Source organism: Eubalaena glacialis, chromosome 6 (assembly GCF_028564815.1).
Source record: "Eubalaena glacialis isolate mEubGla1 chromosome 6, mEubGla1.1.hap2.+ XY, whole genome shotgun sequence".
Taxonomy (NCBI): Eukaryota; Metazoa; Chordata; class Mammalia; order Artiodactyla; family Balaenidae; genus Eubalaena; species Eubalaena glacialis.
In genome coordinates this window covers 72,234,136-72,254,221 of record NC_083721.1, presented here as the reverse complement: position 1 = coordinate 72,254,221, position 20,086 = coordinate 72,234,136, and the positions used below count along the sequence as shown (strand labels likewise).

Genomic DNA, 20,086 nt, shown 5'->3' with positions numbered 1-20,086 from the left:
ATATTGAAAGGTGTGTAATGAAAATCTTCCTTCTACCCGATCCTCCACCTGCTCAGGACTCCTTCCACCTAAAAATAGAGGGTACACACTCGTGGCTTCCTGTGTGTGCTTTCAGAGATTTTTTAAAAAAGAATTAAGTAAATACAATATACATTTGCCCCACTTTTAATTTTATCACAAATGGTATCATACTATGTGTGTGTGTGTGTGTGTACACACACACACACACATATATATGTATGTAATAGTAGTTCAGGCTGCCATAACAAAATACTGTACTCTGGATGGCTTAAACAACAAATTTATTTTCTCACAGTTGGTGGAGGCTGGAAGTTTTGAGATCAGGGTGCCAGCATTGTCAGGTTCTGGTGAGGGAGTCTTCCAGGTGTGCAGATGACCTTCTTTTCACTGTGTCCTCACATGGCAGAGGGGTGGGCTGGGGGGGCTTCTCACTGTGTGCTCACATGGCAGGGGGAGGGGGACAGGGGTAGGTAGAGAGAGGTTGAGAGAGAGAGGCGTGAGAGAGCTGTCTGGTTTTTCTTGTAAGGGCACATCTCATCATAAGGGCCCCAGTCTGTACCTAAGCATCTTCCAAAGGTCCCATCTCTAAATACCATCACATTGGGCGTTAGGACTTCAACATATGAATTTTGTAGGGACACAATTCAGTCCACCTTTATAATAAGTTCCCTGTCGATGGACATTTAATTTGTTTCCAAAATTTTGCTGTTATAAATAATGATGCAGTGAATAACCTTCTGCACATTTCACAAGCATATGAATATATCTGTGGGAAAAATACCCAGGAGTCGGAATTACTGAGTCAATTTGTAATTTTGATAGTAGTTATCAGATTTCTCCTCATTGGGGTGTACAGTGGCAATGATTGAGTGCTTATTTCCCATCAGCCTCATCAGTGTAATGTGTTATTAGATTGGCAAAAATCTAAAAGTTTAATAGGTTAAAAAATGGTACTTCAGTGTAGTTTTAATTTGATTCTTTTTTTTTTTTTATTATGAGTGAGGTTCTAGTATTAAATTCTGAGTGGGATTTTTTTTTCCAGAAAAATTTAACAGGTTTATTTATGATTATAATAAAGTTGAACTGCTGAAACTTGTTCACTGAAACATTCTGAGTTGCATTAATGCTTTATGTCCCCACATTTATATTAAAAATTCAGGGACTTCCCTGGTGGCTCAGTGGATAAGAATCCGCTTGCCAATGCAGGGTACATGGGTTCAAGCCCTGGTCCGGGAAGATCCCACATGCTGTGGAGCAACTAAGCCCGTGCGCCACAACTACTGAGCCTGCATTCTAGAGCCCGTGAGCCACGACTATTGAGCCCTTGTGCCACAACTACTGAGCCTGTACTCTAGCGCCCATGTGCCACAACTACTGAAGTCCACACGCCTAGAGCCCGTGCTCCACAACAGAAGCCACTGCAAGGAGAAGCCCGCCCACCGCAACGAAGAGTAGCCCCCCCGGTCGCCACAATTAGAGAAAGCCTGAGTGCAGCAACGAAGACCCAGTGCAGCCAAAAATAAATAAAATTAAATCATTTAAAAAAAAATCACACACAAATGAAAATGGAAAAACTGCCAATACCTGATTACTGTCCCCTATTTTTCCACTAGCAATCATATACTTAAGTACCTTTTGACCCCATGGGAAAAAAATATCTAACGTTCAGAACTACCAATGACAGGAAGAAGAGGATTTTTTTTTTTTTTTAAAAGAATGAAAGGTTTCCCATCATAGTGGATTCTTAAGCATGTTCTCCATGTATGTGGCATGCTAGCTGGATGTCTTTTTTTTTTTTTTTTAAATGAATAAATCCTTTCTGCAGTTAACAGCTAAGTTTTTTTTTTTAAATAAATTTATTTTATTTTTGGCTGTGTTGGGTCTTCCTTGCTGCAAGCGGGCTTCTCATTGCGGTGGCTTCTCTTGTTGCGGAGCACGGGCTCTACGCACGCAAGGTTCTGTAGTTGTGGCTTGCAGGCTCTAGAGCGCAGGCTCAGTAGTTGTGGCGCACGGGCTTAGTTGCTTCGGGGCATGCGGGATCTTCCCGGACCAGGGCTCGAACCCATGCCCCCTGCATTGACAGGCGGATTCTTAACCACTGCGCCACCAGGGAAGCCCTGGATGTCTTTTGGCATAATTGTGATGGCATGGATAGCACACGGGTTGGTGTTTCCAAAAAGGCCAACCAGATAGGCCTCACTTGCCTCCTGCAAAGCACCAGTAGCTGCACTCTGGAAGTGCAGATCTGGTTTGAAGTCCTGAGCAATTTCCCGCACCAGAGGCTGGAAGGGAAGTTTGCCAATCAGAAGTTCACTGGACTTCTGATAATGTCTGATTTCACGGAGTGCCACAGTACCAGGCTTGTAACGATGAGGTTTCTTCACACCTCCAGTAGAGGGCGCACTCTTGCGAGCGGCTTTTGTAGCCATGCTTCCTGGGTGCTTTACCACTGGTGGATTTGCAGGCAGGCAGCTTTGTACGAGCCATGGTATAGAGACCTCTTACTTACCCACCTTCTCCTTTGGCTGGTGCTCAACAAGCTAGAGCTGGCGCTGGTGTTGGAGAGCGACGGCCTTTGAGTAGGATTTTATCCTGTTTTGCTATCATGGTAAATCGTGCATTAGTTTAAATCAGCAATTGGGAAAAATCTATACAAAATATACTTATGCCTTTAAAATTTTTTTTCTTATTATATTCTTGATAGCTCAGAGACATGGCTTCATCTTAGAGTATACATTGTATGTTTTGAAGTCATATTTTTAAAATTTCAAGTGATTTTATAGTTATACAAGATATGCAATCATTTGATTATACACATTTGTAATTGGGAGGTGATCCACTTCCTAGGAGTAATAGGGAGTTTGAAGATATATATATATATATCTCCACCAAAAATTATGATGAAACTATTATTTAAAAATATTATTTAGTTTTTTGGTTGTGCCAGGCAACATGCAGGATCTTAGTTGCCCGACCAGGGGTCGAGCCTGGACCCTTGGCAGTGAGAGCGCAGAGTCCTAACCACTGAACTGCCAGGGAATGCCCAGATTTTTCTTTTATTTAAGTAGTAGAATGAACTTTTAAAATTTTGTGTTGTTTTTTGAATAATTAATATTTATAGGTTCTTTAAGGAAAAAAACTTGAGCGTTTGAATTTGTTGTTACTTAGGTAATAAGTGTAAAATTTTCAAAAGAAGAATCAACTCTTTAGTCAGGTTATATATATATATATGTATATATATATATGAAAATGAACATTGCTTGGTGCTTCTTGTGTGGTTGTCACCTTTTTTTCCCCCTTTTTTATTCAAATATGGAGGAAGGGAAATGGTTTTCTGCTTTTTCTTTATACTTTCAATTTTGAAAGAATTAGCACAAGGGAAGAAAACATTCTTTCTTGAATTATGCTATACAGACAGAAATTAAATGTTACTCTAAATGTGTTTTTGGAACCAAGTATGGTTTAAAGCCGGAGAGAGGTACATACAAAAAGAGAAAGAGAGAGTAGACATACAGATAGGGAGGGTGGCAGTGGACTTTAGTACCCTGCTGTTCTCTTGGTCTGTGCTGTCTTGGTCTCATTGAAATGGCTTGCTGCGAAGACCTTTTGAGAGTATATGGGGGATAAGTAAATGCTACTATGTGAACAAGAAAAAATTTCCTACTTTTCTCTAAAATTTTTAAATGTGAAACATGATGTTGCTCTTATTTGCAAACTTTACTTTTGAAATAATTTTCTTTTGAGAAAAAACCTTTAGAATTTTGAGTAATGAGTAATGTACACACATTGTAGATCGAAAGGGTCATCTAGCTAAAGCATGAGAAAACTGAGGCCCAGAGAAATTAAGTGATTTGGTCAGTGTCATTCATGGTGTTAGTCAGTGGGAAAGTCAGAACTAGATCCTGTATCCATCCCTTTTAGGTGTGCATTCCACAGTATAACACTACCTCATACTTAAGCTTTAGAAACTTAATTTTGAACATAAGCGGTATTGAAAAGCCTACTAGTAATGTCTGAAAGTCCTGTTTATAGGTAAAAATTCACCCTATTTTTGTTGGCCAACAATGGTGCTATAGGCTGGTATGAGGAAACTGGTCCTTTTTTTGTATTGAAAGGTGGGAGTTGTATTGGTTGCAGCCTTTGGAGAGCAGGTTGGCAATATCTGTAAAAATTAAAAATGCATGTACTTTTCACCTAGCAATTTCATTTTTAGCAGATGTACTCAAAGATATATGTGTAACTTGTTTTGTTACAGTATTGTTTGTAATAATGAAAGCCTGGAAGCAAATGTCCATCACTAGGGGGACTAGTAGTACTGCTGTGCAATGGATTACTATGCAGATGCTAAGAATGAATTAGACCAAAATGAAATCATCCCTAAGAAAACTGCAAAAAGCAAGGTACAGTGTATGTAATCTCAACCATTTTTTTTTTTGGCTGCACCGGGTCTTAGTTGCAGCACGTGGGATCTTTGTTGAAGTGTGTGGCATCTTTAGTTGCAGCATGTGAACTCTTACTTGCGGCATGTGCGATCTAGTTCCCTGACCAGGGATCAAACCTGGGCCCCCTGTGTTGGGCGCATGGAGTCTTAGCCACTGGACCACCAGGGAAGTCCCTAATCACAACCATTAAAAAAAAAAAAAGAGTGTGTGTGTGTGTGTGTGTGCTCATGTGCGCACGCGCACACTTGTAGGTACATAGAATATCTCTGAAGAGATACATAAAAAGTTGAGAGAAATGCTTGTCTCTGAGGAGGGGAACTCGTGGCTGGAAGACAAGGTTGGATAAGAAACTTTTCACTGTAGGGACTTCCCTGGTGGCACCGTGGTTAAGACTCCGCCTGCCAATGCAGGAGACACGGGTTCGAGCCCTGATCCGGGAAGATCTCACATGCCGCGGAGCAACTAGGCCCGTGCACCACAATTACTGAAGCCCGCGTGCCTAGAACCTGCGAGCCACAACCACTGAGCCCGCATGCCACAACTACTGAAGCCCGTGCACCTAGAGCTTGTGCTCTGCAACAAGAGAAGCCACCGCAATGAGAGGCCCGCGCACCACAACGAAGAGTAGCCCCTGCTCGCTGCAGCTAGAGAAAATCCGCGCACAGCAACACAGACCCAATGCAGCCAAAATAAATAAATAAATTTATTTTTTAAAAAAAGGAAAGAAACTTTTCAGTATATGTATGTAATACTCATTAGGAGACAGTTCTTAATGGGTCTCTCATGTTTCTGCCTGACTTGTTAGCAGAGGTATTGATTCTCCTTTGTTCTTTACTGTTTTTTCAAAAATATTTGTATAGCAAACAGTCTTGGAGGATAGAGATAGTATTTCCCTCCTGAGCAAAAGTCAGGTTTGTTTACTGTCTAATATAATAAACATAATGTCTCCTTGCCATGGAGGTCAGGTAGACTTACTGTCCTTAAAAGATTCAGGTTCCCTACACTCAGTGTTCCTTTTCTGTACCTCAATCTACCACATGTGCAGGCATCTCCTGCCCTCTCTGCATTGCCCCATGTGATTGGGCTGATGATCTGTCTACTGCTATTGCTGTGACTACTGAAGTCTTTTGTCTCTGACTTAGGAGTTTCATGTATCCTGCCAGCATCCGTGAAACTGGCAAGCTAACTTGTTAGCTTACAAATAGGGTGACATCTCAGACCCTTCATAGTTCTTGACAAAATACTTACTGGAAAAATACAATAATAATTTTTTTAAATAAAGAAGTGGGGGACTCAGGGCTTTTTAGGTCCCATCATTCTGACTTGAAAATGTCAGGCTAACAAGGTAAGACAGATCTAAAGAACTGATCTAGAAAATGAGCCCTTTCCCCACAGAGGAATCGACTCCCTGGAGTGGGAGAAAACCAATACTTGCTGAGCATTTAACATGTTGAAAGATACTTCAAATGTATTGGGGTTGAAATATATTATCTCTTCCTATTTCCTCATTATAAATCTGAAGTTAGATGTTCTTATCCGCATTTACAGATAAAGACACATAGGACCAGATGTGTTACTTGCGTAAGGTCACACTGGGATTCAAAGCTGTGTTTGTGTTAAGCTCATGCTTTTCCCATTATAATAAACCACTTCCTAACTTTCTGGAAGCGTTAGAATTGACTTTCTGCTTTTCCATGTAGAAGTTTCTTCTGTCCCATCTTCAAATGGCCAGTTATCTGCATGAGGGATTTCTCAAATTTAGTTGTTTGTAACAATCAGATTATATATTGGACTTCTTCTGTTTTTGGTCTGTGTAGGCAACCATTTTACAGCTGTGCTTCTCGAACTTTCTTCATGAACTCTCTCTTAACTGCATAAGACAGTAGGTACCCCCAGTGGATACAGTTTGTGATTTAAAGCAGCCCATGGTTGATATCACTTTCTTGGGAGTTATCTATAATATCTTCAAAATTCATGAGGATTTTATATTCTACTCTGTAATATATTTGTTATTGGGTTTTTCAGAGGTCTATAAATAATATCATGAGTTCAGGACCAGTTGAGAAAGAGAACATTAGGGATCAGACAGGATGCAATCAAATCGTCAGGTTATTTTTTTATTGTGGTAAAATGTACATATCATAAAATTTACCATTTTAACCCTTTATAATTATACAGTTCAGTGGCATTAAATTTATTCATATTGTTATATAACCATCACCACTATTCATTCCAGAATTTTTTATCATCCCAAACTAAAACTCTGTACCTATTAAATAACTCCTCATCCACCCCAACCCCCCAGCCCCCCGGCAACTACTATTCGGCCTTCTGTCTCTGATTTTGACAAATCTAAGTACCTCATATAAGTGGGATTTGTCTTTCTCTTTCTGATTTACTTCACTTAGTATGATAACCTCTAGGTCCATCCATGTTGCTGCAAATGGCATTATTTCACTCTTTTTAATGACTGAGTAATATTCCATTTTGTGTGTATTTGTGTGTGTGTGTGTGTATCTCACATCTTCTTTACCCATTCATCTGTCGATGGACATTTAGGTTGTTTCCGTGTCTTGGCTATTGTAAATATTGCTGCTATGAACATAAAGCGTGCATGTATCTTTTCGAATTATAGTTTTCTCTGGGTATATGCCCAGGAGTGGGATTGCTGGATCATATGACAACTCTATTTTTAGTTTTTTGAGGAACCACCATACTATTTTCCATAGTGGCTGCACCAATTTACATTCTCACTAGCAGTGTAAAAGGGTTCCCTTTTCTCCACACCCTCTTCAGCATTTATTATTTGTAGACTTTTTGTTGGTGTCCGTTCTGACTGGTATGAAGTGGTGTTTTGATTTGCATTTCTCTAATAATTAGCGATGATGAGCATCTTTTCATGTGCTTATTGGCCATCTGTATGTCTTCTTTGGAGAAATGTCTTTTTAGGTCTTCTGCACATTTTTTGATTGGGTTTTTGTTTCTTTGTTATTGAATTGTAGGAGCTGTTTGTATATTTTGGAAATTAAGCCCTTGTCGTTTGCGTCATTTGCAAATATTTTCTCCCAGTCCGTAGGTTGTCTTTTCGTTTTGTTTATGGTTTCCTTTGCTGTGCAAAAGCTTGTAAGTTTGATTAGGTCCCATTTGTTTGTTTTTGCTTTTATTTCTATTGCCTTGGGAGACTGACCTAAGAAAACATTGGTATGATTTATATCAGAATGTTTAGCCTATGTTCTCTTCTAGGAGTTTTATGGTGTCTTGTGTTATATTTAAGTTTTTAAGCCATTTTGAGTTAATTTGTGTGTATGGTGTGAGGGTGTGTTCTAGCTTCATTGATTTACATGGGACTATCCAGTGTTGTTTCTACCTTTTGGCTGTTGTGAATAATGTTTCTGTGAACATTTTTATCTGTTGGAGTTCTTGCTTTCATTCTTTTGTGTATATACCCAGAAGTGGAATTGCTGGATCATATAGTAGTTCTATGTTTAACTTTTTGAAGAACCATGATGCTGTTCTCCACAGTGGCTGCACCATTTTACAGTTGCACCAGCAATGCACAAGAGTTCTAATTTCTCTACATCTTTACCAACACTTGTTATTTTCTGTTTTGTTTTGTTTGGTTTGGTTTTGGTTTTGATAATAGCCATACTAATGGGTGTGAAGAAATTGTTTTATTACTGGAAAAACTCACTGAAGAAAGTGCCTTTAACATGGGTTAAATAGGTTAGCTAATATTTCACCCTGGAATTAGTCATGCCTATCCACCTAGTCACAAGCAGCTTGGAATACTCAGGTCTTTTTTCCATCAGAGCAGATGAGAATATCTTCTCTGGGTAGGCAGGCAGATACAAAGGAGAGAGCCCAGAATGGGCTGAGCCATTCATTCATGCCCAGCTGTGGAAAGAGTGGGGGGAAGGCTGGGTAGAGAAGGACAGGAGTTCTCTGGAGAAGTCCTCCTCATGGAAATATGTGAGGAGGGAGCAAGTTTCTTAACATTTATGTGAGTTTTTTTTTTTTTTTTAAATAAATTTATTTATTTTATTTATTTATTTTTGGCTGCATTGGGTCTTCATTGCTGCGCACGGGCTTTCTCTAGTTGCAGTGAGCGGGGGCTACTCTTCGTTGCAATGTGCGGGTTTCTCATTGTGATGGCTTCTCTTGTTGCGGAGCACGGACTCTAGGCGCGCGGGCTTCAGTAGTTGTGGCACGTGGGCTCAGTAGTTGTGGCTCGCGAGCTCTAGAGCGCAGGCTCAGTAGTTGTGGCGCACGGGCTTAGTTGCTCCGTGGCGTGTAGGATCTTCCTGGACCAGGGCTCGAACCTGTGTCCCCTGCATCGGCAGGCGGATTCTTAGCCACTGTGCCACCAGGAAAGTCCTTATGTGAGTTTTGACATTAAAAATGCTTTAACTTCTTATAGTCAAGTAAATTTGCTCTAGAAAGATAGTCTAGTTTTACCCTGTTCTCCTAGCCACCTAGCCCAGTTTTGGATATGTGTAACCTAATTTGAGAAGTAAGGGCTTTTAGGAAACACAGTTCTACATCCCAAAAGAGCAATGCTCACATAGTCACATGGGAAAGTTTTAAAAAATTTAATCCATACCTATTAATAAGTATAAATAGCTCTGTGCCTGGACTGTCCCACCTAGTCAATGTAATTGAACATTTTTAAAATGTTTTATTTGATTATAAAAATAATATATTAAAATTGGAAAATGTGAAACAGTAAAGGGAGCAAATTAATTATCATCCATAATTCTTCCATCCAGTGATAACCACAGTTAACTGTTTTGTGTACTTTTGTTCTGTGCATATATTTTACACACTATATAAAATTCTGTAACCTGCACTTTTAGTGCTATTAATAAGCGTTTCCCCATGTTGTTAGAAACTCATAAGCATTTTAATTGGTGAATACTATTCTATCATATTTCTTGATCATTTTCTTAATGCCATTCGTCTAGCTTATTTGTTTTTCTTCCTTTCCTCTGCATTCATTTCCTTGTCTCTCCACTTTATTTTTTTTACTATTATAAATAGTGCTACAGTGGACATGTTTGCATATTATGTTTGTCTACATTTTTAATTGTCTGTCTGGATACCTAGAAGTGAAGTTCTTGGACCAAAGAGCATTAACATTTTTAAGACTCTTAGCAGAAGGGAGGGAATCTCCCTTGACTTGTATACTTTTTGGTATAGATTAAGACACAGTTGAAATTAGAATTAGTTTTAGCTGGGATTTATTTGAGTATACAGGCTGTGAATTGAGTTGTTGTTGCTGGTTTTTGTTTTTTTTGTTGTTGTTTTGTTTTTTTTGCAGGCTACTCAGTTGTCTTGTGGTTTTATAGAAAAATTCTGCTTCTGTCTTCCCATTGCCTAATTCATTCAGTGGATATGTATTGAACACCTGTTTATATCCCAGGCTATACACTAGGTGCTGCGTGGACTGCTAGGATGAGTAAGAAGCAGTCACTGCTCTGTGGAATATCTTTTTACAGCACCAGGAGGTACATGTGTTGCAGTCATTCCCATCTGTTGTCAGTTGCTTTTTCCTCAGCTAAGCAGACTGCTCCCTCCCTTCATGCTATTTATGTTACAAGGTAATGAACCAAAGCTAAGCCTTTTTGGAGGATAGTTCTTGCCTAGTAGAAAGTAGGAATTTTGAACTGTGGCTTGACTGGCACCTCCTTTACTACAGCTTGCATAAATTTCTGCCTGTAATAAATGCCTTAAGGTATCCATCTCTAATTCCTCTACCTGGGCTCTGGAGCCCACCTCTCCCCCATTTCCCTCTATCTCTCTCCTGAGTTGTGGTGAGCCTTTTTCTCATTACTATATCCTGCCTGTCAGGCACTTACAACTACCGTTGCTTTAAGCCCATATCACCTTAACCACTTCTCTTTCTCCCAGTCTCTCTTCAGTTATTGCCAGCTGGCTCTGCCTTCATCATTACATTGGAACTGTTATCTCTTAGTTGTTAAATCTTTTTTTTTTTTTTTTTTTTGCTGTGCCTCGCGGCTTGTGGGGTCCTAGGGGCCACAGCAGTGAAAGCACCGAGTCCCAACCTCTGGACTGCCAGGGAATTCCCTTGGTTGTTAACTCTGATAGAAACTTCTCAATCTTCATCTTCCTTCACCCCTCAATAGTATTAAACATTCTTGACCAAAAACTTACTTGAAATATCCCTGATTTTCTTCCTGCTACTCATCTACTTATTTCCTCTCTGTACTCCTCTTGCCTTTAAGACTTTTCCTTAGGGTTCTCTCTTAGACTCTGTCCCTTCTCTTGTCATTTTATAATACTTCCTAGGTGATTTTATTTACTCTCATCGTTTCAAATACTAGTTACGTGCTTATATGCTGATCACTACCAAAATCTGTATGTTCAATCCAAATTATGCTACCTTATTGCATGTCTCCCTGTGTTATGTCCCACAGGTCCCTTAAATTCAACATGTTAAATTGGAACAAATCCGAAACTTCCTTTATGATCCCCATAAAGGCGTTCATTCATATCTACACAGTTGTGCCAGCTGGAAATCTGGGTGTTCCCCTTGTCCCTTCTCTCTCACTCTCATTCTCATTTCACATCTGATAAGTCAAGTCCCATCGTTTCAACCTAATCACTATTGAATCCTGTGTCTTTGTTTAATGAATCCTGTATCTTTAACAAACTACCCTTTTCATTTGTATGACAGCTAAAAGCAGAGTCCCAGTGGGTCATTGTCTTTTTCTTCAAGGAGGTGTATTTTTCTTATATTAGGTAATGGATTTGGGATGGAGAGGAATCGCCTTTTTTACTTCCCCATCCTTTTCAGTGGATTTTCAGAGTGCTTTGCGTTTAGAAGGTACTGAGCAATCGTGTTGAACTGAAATAAAAGGATGTGAAACTGTTCAAAAAGTACTTAATTTCATTTTATTTTTTCATTTTAAAACTGTTTAATTTTCACATATTTAATTTTATATATTATTTTATTTTGTTTTTATTAAAATACAAATAAATGCTTAACATTTAAAAATAAATGAAGAAAGAAAATCAGTGAAGAATAGAACAGTCTCTGTGGCTTCCGAGGTTCTTGTCATTTCTCTACATATAATATTGATCGGAACCTCTGTTCTCAAAATACAGGGTTTAGTCTACCTGAGTCTAACCATGGAAACAGACTTTTTTAACTGAATTCAATGTTGGTGAAAAAGTAGTTTAATTTTAAAAGCTTCTACATATCTTCCTTAAGTCTGATAAAGAAGGGTTAAGAAATGTGTGTTATAGTAATGAAGAGTTAGGAATTGAAGCAGTCATTGTTAAGATACCTAGGAGGTGATGAACCTCAAATTAAGTAGAATAATGCCACTTACATGTAGTTCAGTTAATCAACTGTATTTATAGACTATCAGCTTCTAGCGCTAATTTCAGTAAAATGTTAACAAGATCAGAATACACATAGTTTGTTGAGTGGTGGAGTTGCTGAAGGACTGAAGAAGAAATTAACTTTTTCATAGCTTATTTTTCTGTGTATTAGTCTTTTGGACCGTCATCTCTAATTCATAGAACACAGAATATTAGTATGATATAATCAGATATGTGGTATATTCCCACTTTAACAACTAGGTTTTATTCATATTAACAGGTAAATCTTCTATTAAATTTATACATTTTAAATGGGAACAAACCATGAGTGTTAGAAGTACTACATAATAACTATAAGGAAGTAGAGAGAAGAAAGGAGAGGGAACGAAAGATGTTCACTCACAGAGCTTTTTATGCTAGCCACCAGATGGCACAGTGGTTCCGCATCAGCTGGTTGCACTGACTAGAGAAGGGGAAGGATGAGAGAGGGACAGTGCAACCAGCTGTTCCAAGAATGGATTGCTCTTCAGTTGGTTCTTTGTAACCTCAGATGTCTGTTTTCTGTAGTAAAAGCAGGCCAGCAGTTTATAATTACATATTTGAATTTGTTTCTTTTGAAGCTGGCTTTATGCTACTACCAAATGAACCATGTCAGTATCCCTCTTGTGATTTTTGTGAGAAGGTTAACTCTTTAGATACAAGCATCAGAAATATTAAAAACACTAAAAATTAAACATAAAACATTACTGTACTGTGGAATATGAGGATACACGTTCATTTTATTTAATGAATGATGCTACTGAAATTATACTCTTAAAAATTCATTGATAGTCATTAAATGACTGATATAAATAACTTAGATATGACCAAAATGAGGAATACCTTTAATAATATGAGGGACTAAACAAAAATAAGGGACATGAGGCATAATCTTTGATTGCTTTGAAATGAAGATTTTGTTTTTCTCAGTTGTAGATAGTTTATTTGAAGTTTAATAAACATTCTCCGCACAGTTCACATATCCATTTGAAGAATATATATAGTCCTAGAACCAGAGGAAGTGAACTATAACTGAGTTGTAATGTTTTTATAGCATGCTAATAGCCTTATCTAGTAATGAAAGCTTGGTGTAGAGAACCTAGATTAAAGGGGAAAATAAAAAATGGTGAATTATGGAATATCTGGGTACTTTGGGGAAATATTTAATTTAGGTTATGTGACACCCTAGGCCTTTTGTGGATTGGTACAGAGTGTAAATAAATATTCAGGTTATGAAGCTACAGGACAAAATAGACCAAGAATAAGGTTTTTTAAAAAATTAGATATTATTGATATATAACATTAGTTTTAGGTGCACTATAATTTTTTTTATATGTTGCAAAATGATCACAATAAGTCTAGTTAACATGCATCACTGGGCTTCTCTGGTGGCGCAGTGGTTAAGAATCCGCCTGCCAATTCAGGGGACACGGGTTCGAGCCCTGGTCCCGGAAGATCCCACATGCCGCAGAGCAACTAAGCCCGTGTGCCACAACTACTGCGCCTGCGCTCTAGAGCCCACAAGCCACAACTACCGAGACCGTGTGCCACAGCTACTGAAGCCTGCGCGCCTAGAGCCCATGCTTCGCAACAAGAGAAGCCACTGCAGGGAGAAGCCCCTGCAGTGAGAAGCCCGCGCACTGCAACGAAGAGTAGCCCCCGCTCACCGCAACTAGAGAAAGCCCGTGCACAGCAACAAAGACCCAACGCATCCAAAAATAAATAAAATTAAAAAAAACATGCATCACTACACTGTTACACTTTGTTTTTCTTATGATGAGAACTTTTAAGATCTACTCTCTTAGCAACTTTCAAATGTACAATATTATCAACTATAGTCACTATGCTATAAATAACATTCCCAGGACTGACTTATTTTATAACTGCAAGTTTGTGTCTTTTGATCACCTTCACCCATTTTGTTCACCTCCCACCCCCACCACTGGCAGCCACTAATCTGTTCTCTCTATGAGTTTTGGGGTTTTTTTGTTTTTATTTTTAGATTCCATATATAAGTGAAGGAATAAGTTTTGAGGACAAGAACAGTTCAAGACAGCTAAGCTCTATGTTAAATATCTAAAACAGATGAGGAACTCTTTGGGAAATTATTTTTGGGCAGAGTCCAGGGGCATTGGGATTCCTCTGGCCCCAAAAAGCTGTTTAAGCCTGAAGCCTGGGGAAAACATGAGCGCCAGACTAGAAAGCTCTGCCTTTTCAAGTACCAGTGGAACTGAAAGAAATAGCTTTGCTGTGACATAGGGCTGGAAGTAGGGCAAAAATCCAATGGGTTGGGTTTGTAGAGAAGAATCCTTCCTCTAGATGTGGGTTTTAGAAATTACTGAAATGAGAATTCAAATGGTACTGTCAGTTTTAACATGACAGAATACATGTATAATTATCATAACTTTGGGTTGGCAGTTTAGAGGTTGACAACCTTTGTCTTCTTGAGATTAGTGACCGTATGAAACCAAAAGGACATGAGCAGTTTCACTTAATATTAGTAAACAGTGTTGTTTGCTAGCCTTAGAATGGAAGAAAAATACAGGAAAAAAAAGTAACATATACTCAGTCATGGGATCAGTTCTTTATTTCCAAGCACTTTGAAGAAATGAGATTAGAAGGGCACCCAACTTCCAAGCACTTTGAAGAAATGAGATTAGAAGAGCACCCAACATTGAGTTTATCCCTGAGGCATCCTCCTACTTCCTCTCCAGTAATAATAGCTACTAGAATCTTATAGTCAATTTGGGCATTTTGTTGTGTGTTTGTGTAAGAGAGTATCTTTATCTTCATCTCTTTTCATTTGTCATTCAGATCAACCTAAGTCTAAAAAATTTTGTTCTATTGGTTGTGTCAGCTCTCTCTTGATTTTGCTTTTGATGTCCATGTTTTAAAGGTTGCCAGTTGTCTTATACTTTCCATTTCCTAGATGCTGGTTAGCTGAAATTTTACCAAATAAGCTCTGTGATTCAGGGATAGTAGAGAAAATAAATGTTTAATATCGTTTGCATCTTATAGTTTAAAGTTAAAACTTTAGAGTAGATGATTTTAAAGAGAATTCTTAATGTAAGTTACAAAATAAAAAGTGAAGCCCATATATCAAAAAGATACATCAACGTAGGTGAAGCTTTAATATCTTTTCATAAGTATAAGGAACCTTAAAATATTGGAAACAAAGTATCAATAAGATACTGCATTTTCTATGAACCACTGTAACAGAACATTTCTGATAAATAGAAAAAGGGGGCAGGAGGTAAAGAAACTCACTTTCAGTAAGGCTAACGATACAGGTCTCAAATAAATCTTTCCGGTGGTAAGACTTGCAATGAGCACTTTGCCGCATGCCTGTCTGGGGTGGGGGAGTGGGAGTGGGGTGTCATACTCATCAAAACCAGGATCTCCATTTTGGAAGCCCAAAGAATCAAAGACATAACATGTCCCACCAGATTGAGGAGGCACTGTTCGACCTGGAGACCTTTTTTAGTTTATTCTAGAACCATAAAACTGGATTTTCTTTGTTTAGTATTGAATTAAGTTATAAAATATTTTTATTTATAATTATATTTATAGTATATTTCATATTTATGTAATTTTATACATATATAATGATTTTATATTTGAAATATTGTATAGTAATTTATGGGGGATTATACTTGCTTTGAAGAACTCTGGTGAAGTCCTCTGGATATGAAATATGGGGGATTAAATAGCTCTATTTGTTAACCTATAAATTTTACTTCTGAAGTAAGTTTGAAGCATTTGTAAAAAAGTATGTGTCTACAGCTTATTTATTTATTTATTTATTTATTTATGGCTGCGTTGGGTCTTCGTTGCTGCGCGCAGGCTTTCTCTAGTTGCGGTGAGCGGGGGCTACTCTTCGTTGTGGTGCACGGGCTTCTCATTGCGGTGGCTTCTCTTGTTGCAGAGCACGGGCTCTAAGCACGTGCGCTTCAGTAGTTGTGGCGCTCAGGCTCAGTAGTTGTGGCTCGCGGGCTCTAGAGTGCAGGCTCAGTAGTTGTGGCGCACGGACTTAGTTGCTCCATGGCATGTGGGATCTTCCCGGACCAGGGCTCAAACCCATGTCCCCTGCATTGGCTGGCAGATTCTTAACCACTGTGCCACCAGGGAAGTCCCTACAGCTATTTTTTAAACTGTACAGTTAACTTCCTGGAATTTCTTCTAATTTTCACTGACTTTGGCCCTTTCTGATCTTTTTGAAACAGTGATCACATGGAAAGTGTGTGTGGCTATTTAACGAAGTACACCAACCTTGTCACTGGGTGGCAATACAGGTAAGTGTGATTATTCTGTCACATCTCTCTCCCAAGAGACCAGAAATGGGGCTGATAATTTTATATTCTGATATTACTTCAGTACAAATATGGCTGGGAAACATGTTAGAGAAAGATTTACCATGTTTTTTCTAAAAGTCTGATGACTTTCTTCTCCTTTTTAAGGGGTAGGAGGAGTTAACATCTGTCAAAATTGCAGCCTCCAAATGCCTCAGAAGTTAGAATCATTTGTCCACTTGCCTTATGCATACTTGCAGTGGTGAGACTTTTAGGGTGGTTTGGAGACGGCAAAGAGATTTGTATTAGGTGCCTGTTCAGGATTCTCAAAAGTTCTCTGGGACCTTGGAGAGTTTAAATAACCAGCCGAAGGTCAAACAAGCACTCAATAAGTAGCAAAGCCAACTATTTTGAATACTGTGTGGAATTGGTAGTTGTAGGGCAGGGGATTAAACTTCTTTTTTTATTGTGGTAAAGTAAACATAACATAAAATTTACCATTTTAAACATTTTTTAGTATACAGTTCAGTGGCATTAAATACATGCACATTGTTGTGCAGCTATCACCTTCATTCATCTCAGAACTTTTTGCATCTTCTCAGACTAAAACTCTGTACCCATTAAACAATATTTCCACATTTCCCCCTGCCCTGAGTCCTTGGCAACCACTATTCTACTTTCTGTCTCTATGAATTTGACTACTCTAGGTACCTTAATAAAAGTGGAATCATACAATATTTGTCCTTTTGTGATTGGCTTATTTCACTTAGTATAATGTCCTCAAGGTTCACCTATGTAGCGTGTGTCAGGATTCCTAGCTTTTTAGGGCTGAATCGTAGTCCCTTGTATGTATATACCACATTTTGTTTATCCAGTTATCTGTCAGTGGACATTTGGGTTACTTCTACCTTTTGGCTAATCGTGAATAATGCTGCTGTGAGCACTGGTGTACAAAATATCTGTTGGAGTTCCTGCTCTCATTCTTTTGTGTATATACCCAGAAATGGAATTGCTGGATCACATGGTAATTCTGTGTTTAACTTTTTGGCGAATCTCCATATTGTTTTCCATAGCAGCTGCACCATTTTACATTCCCACCAGCAATGCACAGGAGTTGCAATTTCTGTACATCTTCCCAACACTTGTTACTTTCTGTTTTATGTGGGTTTTTTTGTTTTGTTTTGTTTTGTTTTAATAATAGCCATCCTAATGGGTGTTAAGTGGTATCTCATTGTGGTTTTTAAATTTACAAGTGTTAAAGCTAGAATTTGAACCCAAATAGTTCTGACTCCAAAGTCTATGTTCTTGGCATTATAACATGCTGCTTCTTATTCACATGTCATTTGGAGACCTCTGCTTTTGGCTAGGTCAAAAGCATGATGGAATAACTGGAGCTGAATTTGCATTTTACCTTAAACAACTAGAAAATGGGACATAGTATATGAAAGAATGGTTTTCAGACTTTCAAAAAATAGTTGAAGCACTATGATGAACATGTGATTTATTAAAAGAGAAGGCAGTTTGGGCCATGTTTAGTTTGAAGTAACAATAGGGCTTTCAAATAGGAGTGATATGCAGGAAGTTGGAGGTCATATGAGAGGTCAAAGCTGGATGTGAAAAGATAGAAGGGAATCATTCCTGTTGAAGTGAAAAGGGTAGTTCTCTAAGGTTCTCAGTTTTTATTTTTTTTAAAAAAGAGCAAAGTCAAGGGAGCCTTTTCATTTTGCATTTTCCCACCTCAGTTTTTATGTAATTTTTTAAAAGCTTATACATTTAAATGACATATAAAATATTTTTTAAAAAAATTTATGTCACTCTGCTTTTAGCACTATTCTTTGTTCTCTTTTTAAAAAGGGAAATAGGTTAACTTTTCTCCCCCATGCCATTCAACAACTTTCATTCATATTATATTATTGAGAAAGTCTCAGAAGTGGAACAGAGTAAGAAAGCTCCAAAATATACCCAAGCTTATAAGATTTAATATATGTTAATGATGGCATTTCAGGTCAGTGGCAACTTGAGACCATGGGGAGAAGGGGCAGGTGTTTGTATCATTGCGTGAGGGAGCCTTCCAAAAAGATCCATTGGCCACTGGTTGCCTGAGGAGTTAGCTAAGAGATCCAAGCCAAAGTTCCAGCTTAGGGAGGGGCACTGCCTCTGCCCATGCGATCCCTCCAGCTGTCTAAGAGGCCAGTTTTAGCAGCAGCAGGAAGTGGGGATGAAGACAACCCATCCCTGTTTGCCACTGAGAACACAGAATCTTTTACCAACTTGCCCCATCAGAGAGATCTCAGCTTGTCAACTTGATTGCTGCAAGACCACTTTAGAAAAAACTTCCATTTTCTGCCAACCTGGCTGGAGGCTTGTGGCACAGCAGAGATATACTGGGTTCTCAGCATGGAATGTGCAGACTGAATGATAAAAAAGGAACAGAAAGGTTAAGACCATGTTTAAGGACCTTAGGCTTAGAGCTCAGTTCCTTTGGCAGGCCTAGCCACTTTGTCCCTGTGCTGCAGGTAAAGCTTAAGTAACAAAAGCACTGCACCTGTGCCAGATATTCAAGGCAGTTTCCCTGCAATCCATTTCTGTTTGACTAAGGGCAACTTAGAGCAGCTTGGAGAAATCCAGCATGGGCGTACTCTATAAATAACTGCTTGCTTTGGAATGTAGTGCCCTAGGAATGAGCAAGACCCTCTCTTGAACCCACTTCCTTTCACTTTCAGCTCTAATTCCTGAAGATGAGATCACTTCCCTGTTGGCTTAGAAGTTCTATACATGCTCAGCACTGAAGTCTAGGATGGTCAGAGCAAAGCACATGGGTGCCTTTCCATCCAGAATCTTCACTAAAGTTAATTTTTGCCATCATAAGACATACTTCCAAGTCAGAATATTTTTTAGATTAAAGTTCCATTTGATGATACTTCACCTGAAGTTGTGGGCTATTCTGAAGATTAGTCATTTTCTCAAACTGACAGTCTTTGTTGTTTTGAAATTGCAAAAAATAAACAATTATTTAATTTTCCTTTTAACAACTTAGGTGACTTTTCTGCATGTAAAGATAGATGCTGAATCTTAAGTCTTTGTTTCTGGATTTCTTTAGCTTCTTGGTTAGGCCAACTTGATAAAAATACTATAATCAAGAGTCTCATACCCTTCTGGGCAAAATAGCTTTATTAAGTTTCCTCACTATGTGGATTGTCTCTCTGTCCCCAATTTACACATCTTGTAAAATATCTCCAGAGAAGTGGTGAAGGAAGAACATTTGGGTTAATTCATGTATGATGAAAGACAGCCCAAAGTGCTCTGTTACTGCCAGTGGGTCCATAACATCATCTTGGTGTTAGAAAGATATTCATTTATTGGCTCATTTCTATCATTTTACCAATCCCTCCTTTTGTATATTTAGGTGAGTACCTCCCATGTTGTAAATTTGCGGTAATGCTTTTGGGATAAGAAATATGTGTTCACAGCAAACTTGAGATTTCCAAACATGTTATTCTCTAAATTTTCTTTGAAGTGACTGCTTGTAAGAGAAGAGATCAGTCTTTTTCCTTTGACTGTTTGAAATGAATTGTGCTTATTGCTTAGAACAGTCGGAAGAGATTTCTTTCTTTTCTTGTTTCCTTCGTTCGTTCCTTTCCTTATTTCTTGTTTGTTTGTTCATTTGTTCCTTTGTTCACAGCTTTATTGAGATGTAGTGCCCATTTGAAGTGTACAACTCAATGGTTTTTAGTATATTCAAGAGACTGCTTTCTTACCAACAGACCCCTTACATTTGCTTGCTGAATTTTTTGTAGTAGATTCATGGCTTAGTCTGTTCAGGCTGCTATAACAAAATGTCACCGACTGGATAGCTTATAAACAACAGAAATTTATTTCTCACAGTTCCGGAGGTTGGAAGTCCATGATTTTGGTGGCAGCATGGTCAGGAAAGGGTCCTCTTTTGGATCG

The 20,086-nt window shown here is 38.6% G+C and overlaps 1 protein-coding gene across 1 annotated transcript in view; it reads left to right on the top strand.

The window, feature by feature from the left end:
- The window catches only part of OSBPL11 (oxysterol binding protein like 11), a 97,321-nt gene that overhangs the window by 13,937 nt on the left and 63,298 nt on the right, over positions 1 to 20,086 (top strand). Inside the window, exon 2 of the mRNA XM_061193190.1 lies at positions 16,070 to 16,138. Within this exon, the coding sequence (XP_061049173.1) occupies positions 16,070 to 16,138 (69 nt within the window). The remainder of the gene's footprint in view (positions 1 to 16,069; positions 16,139 to 20,086) is intronic.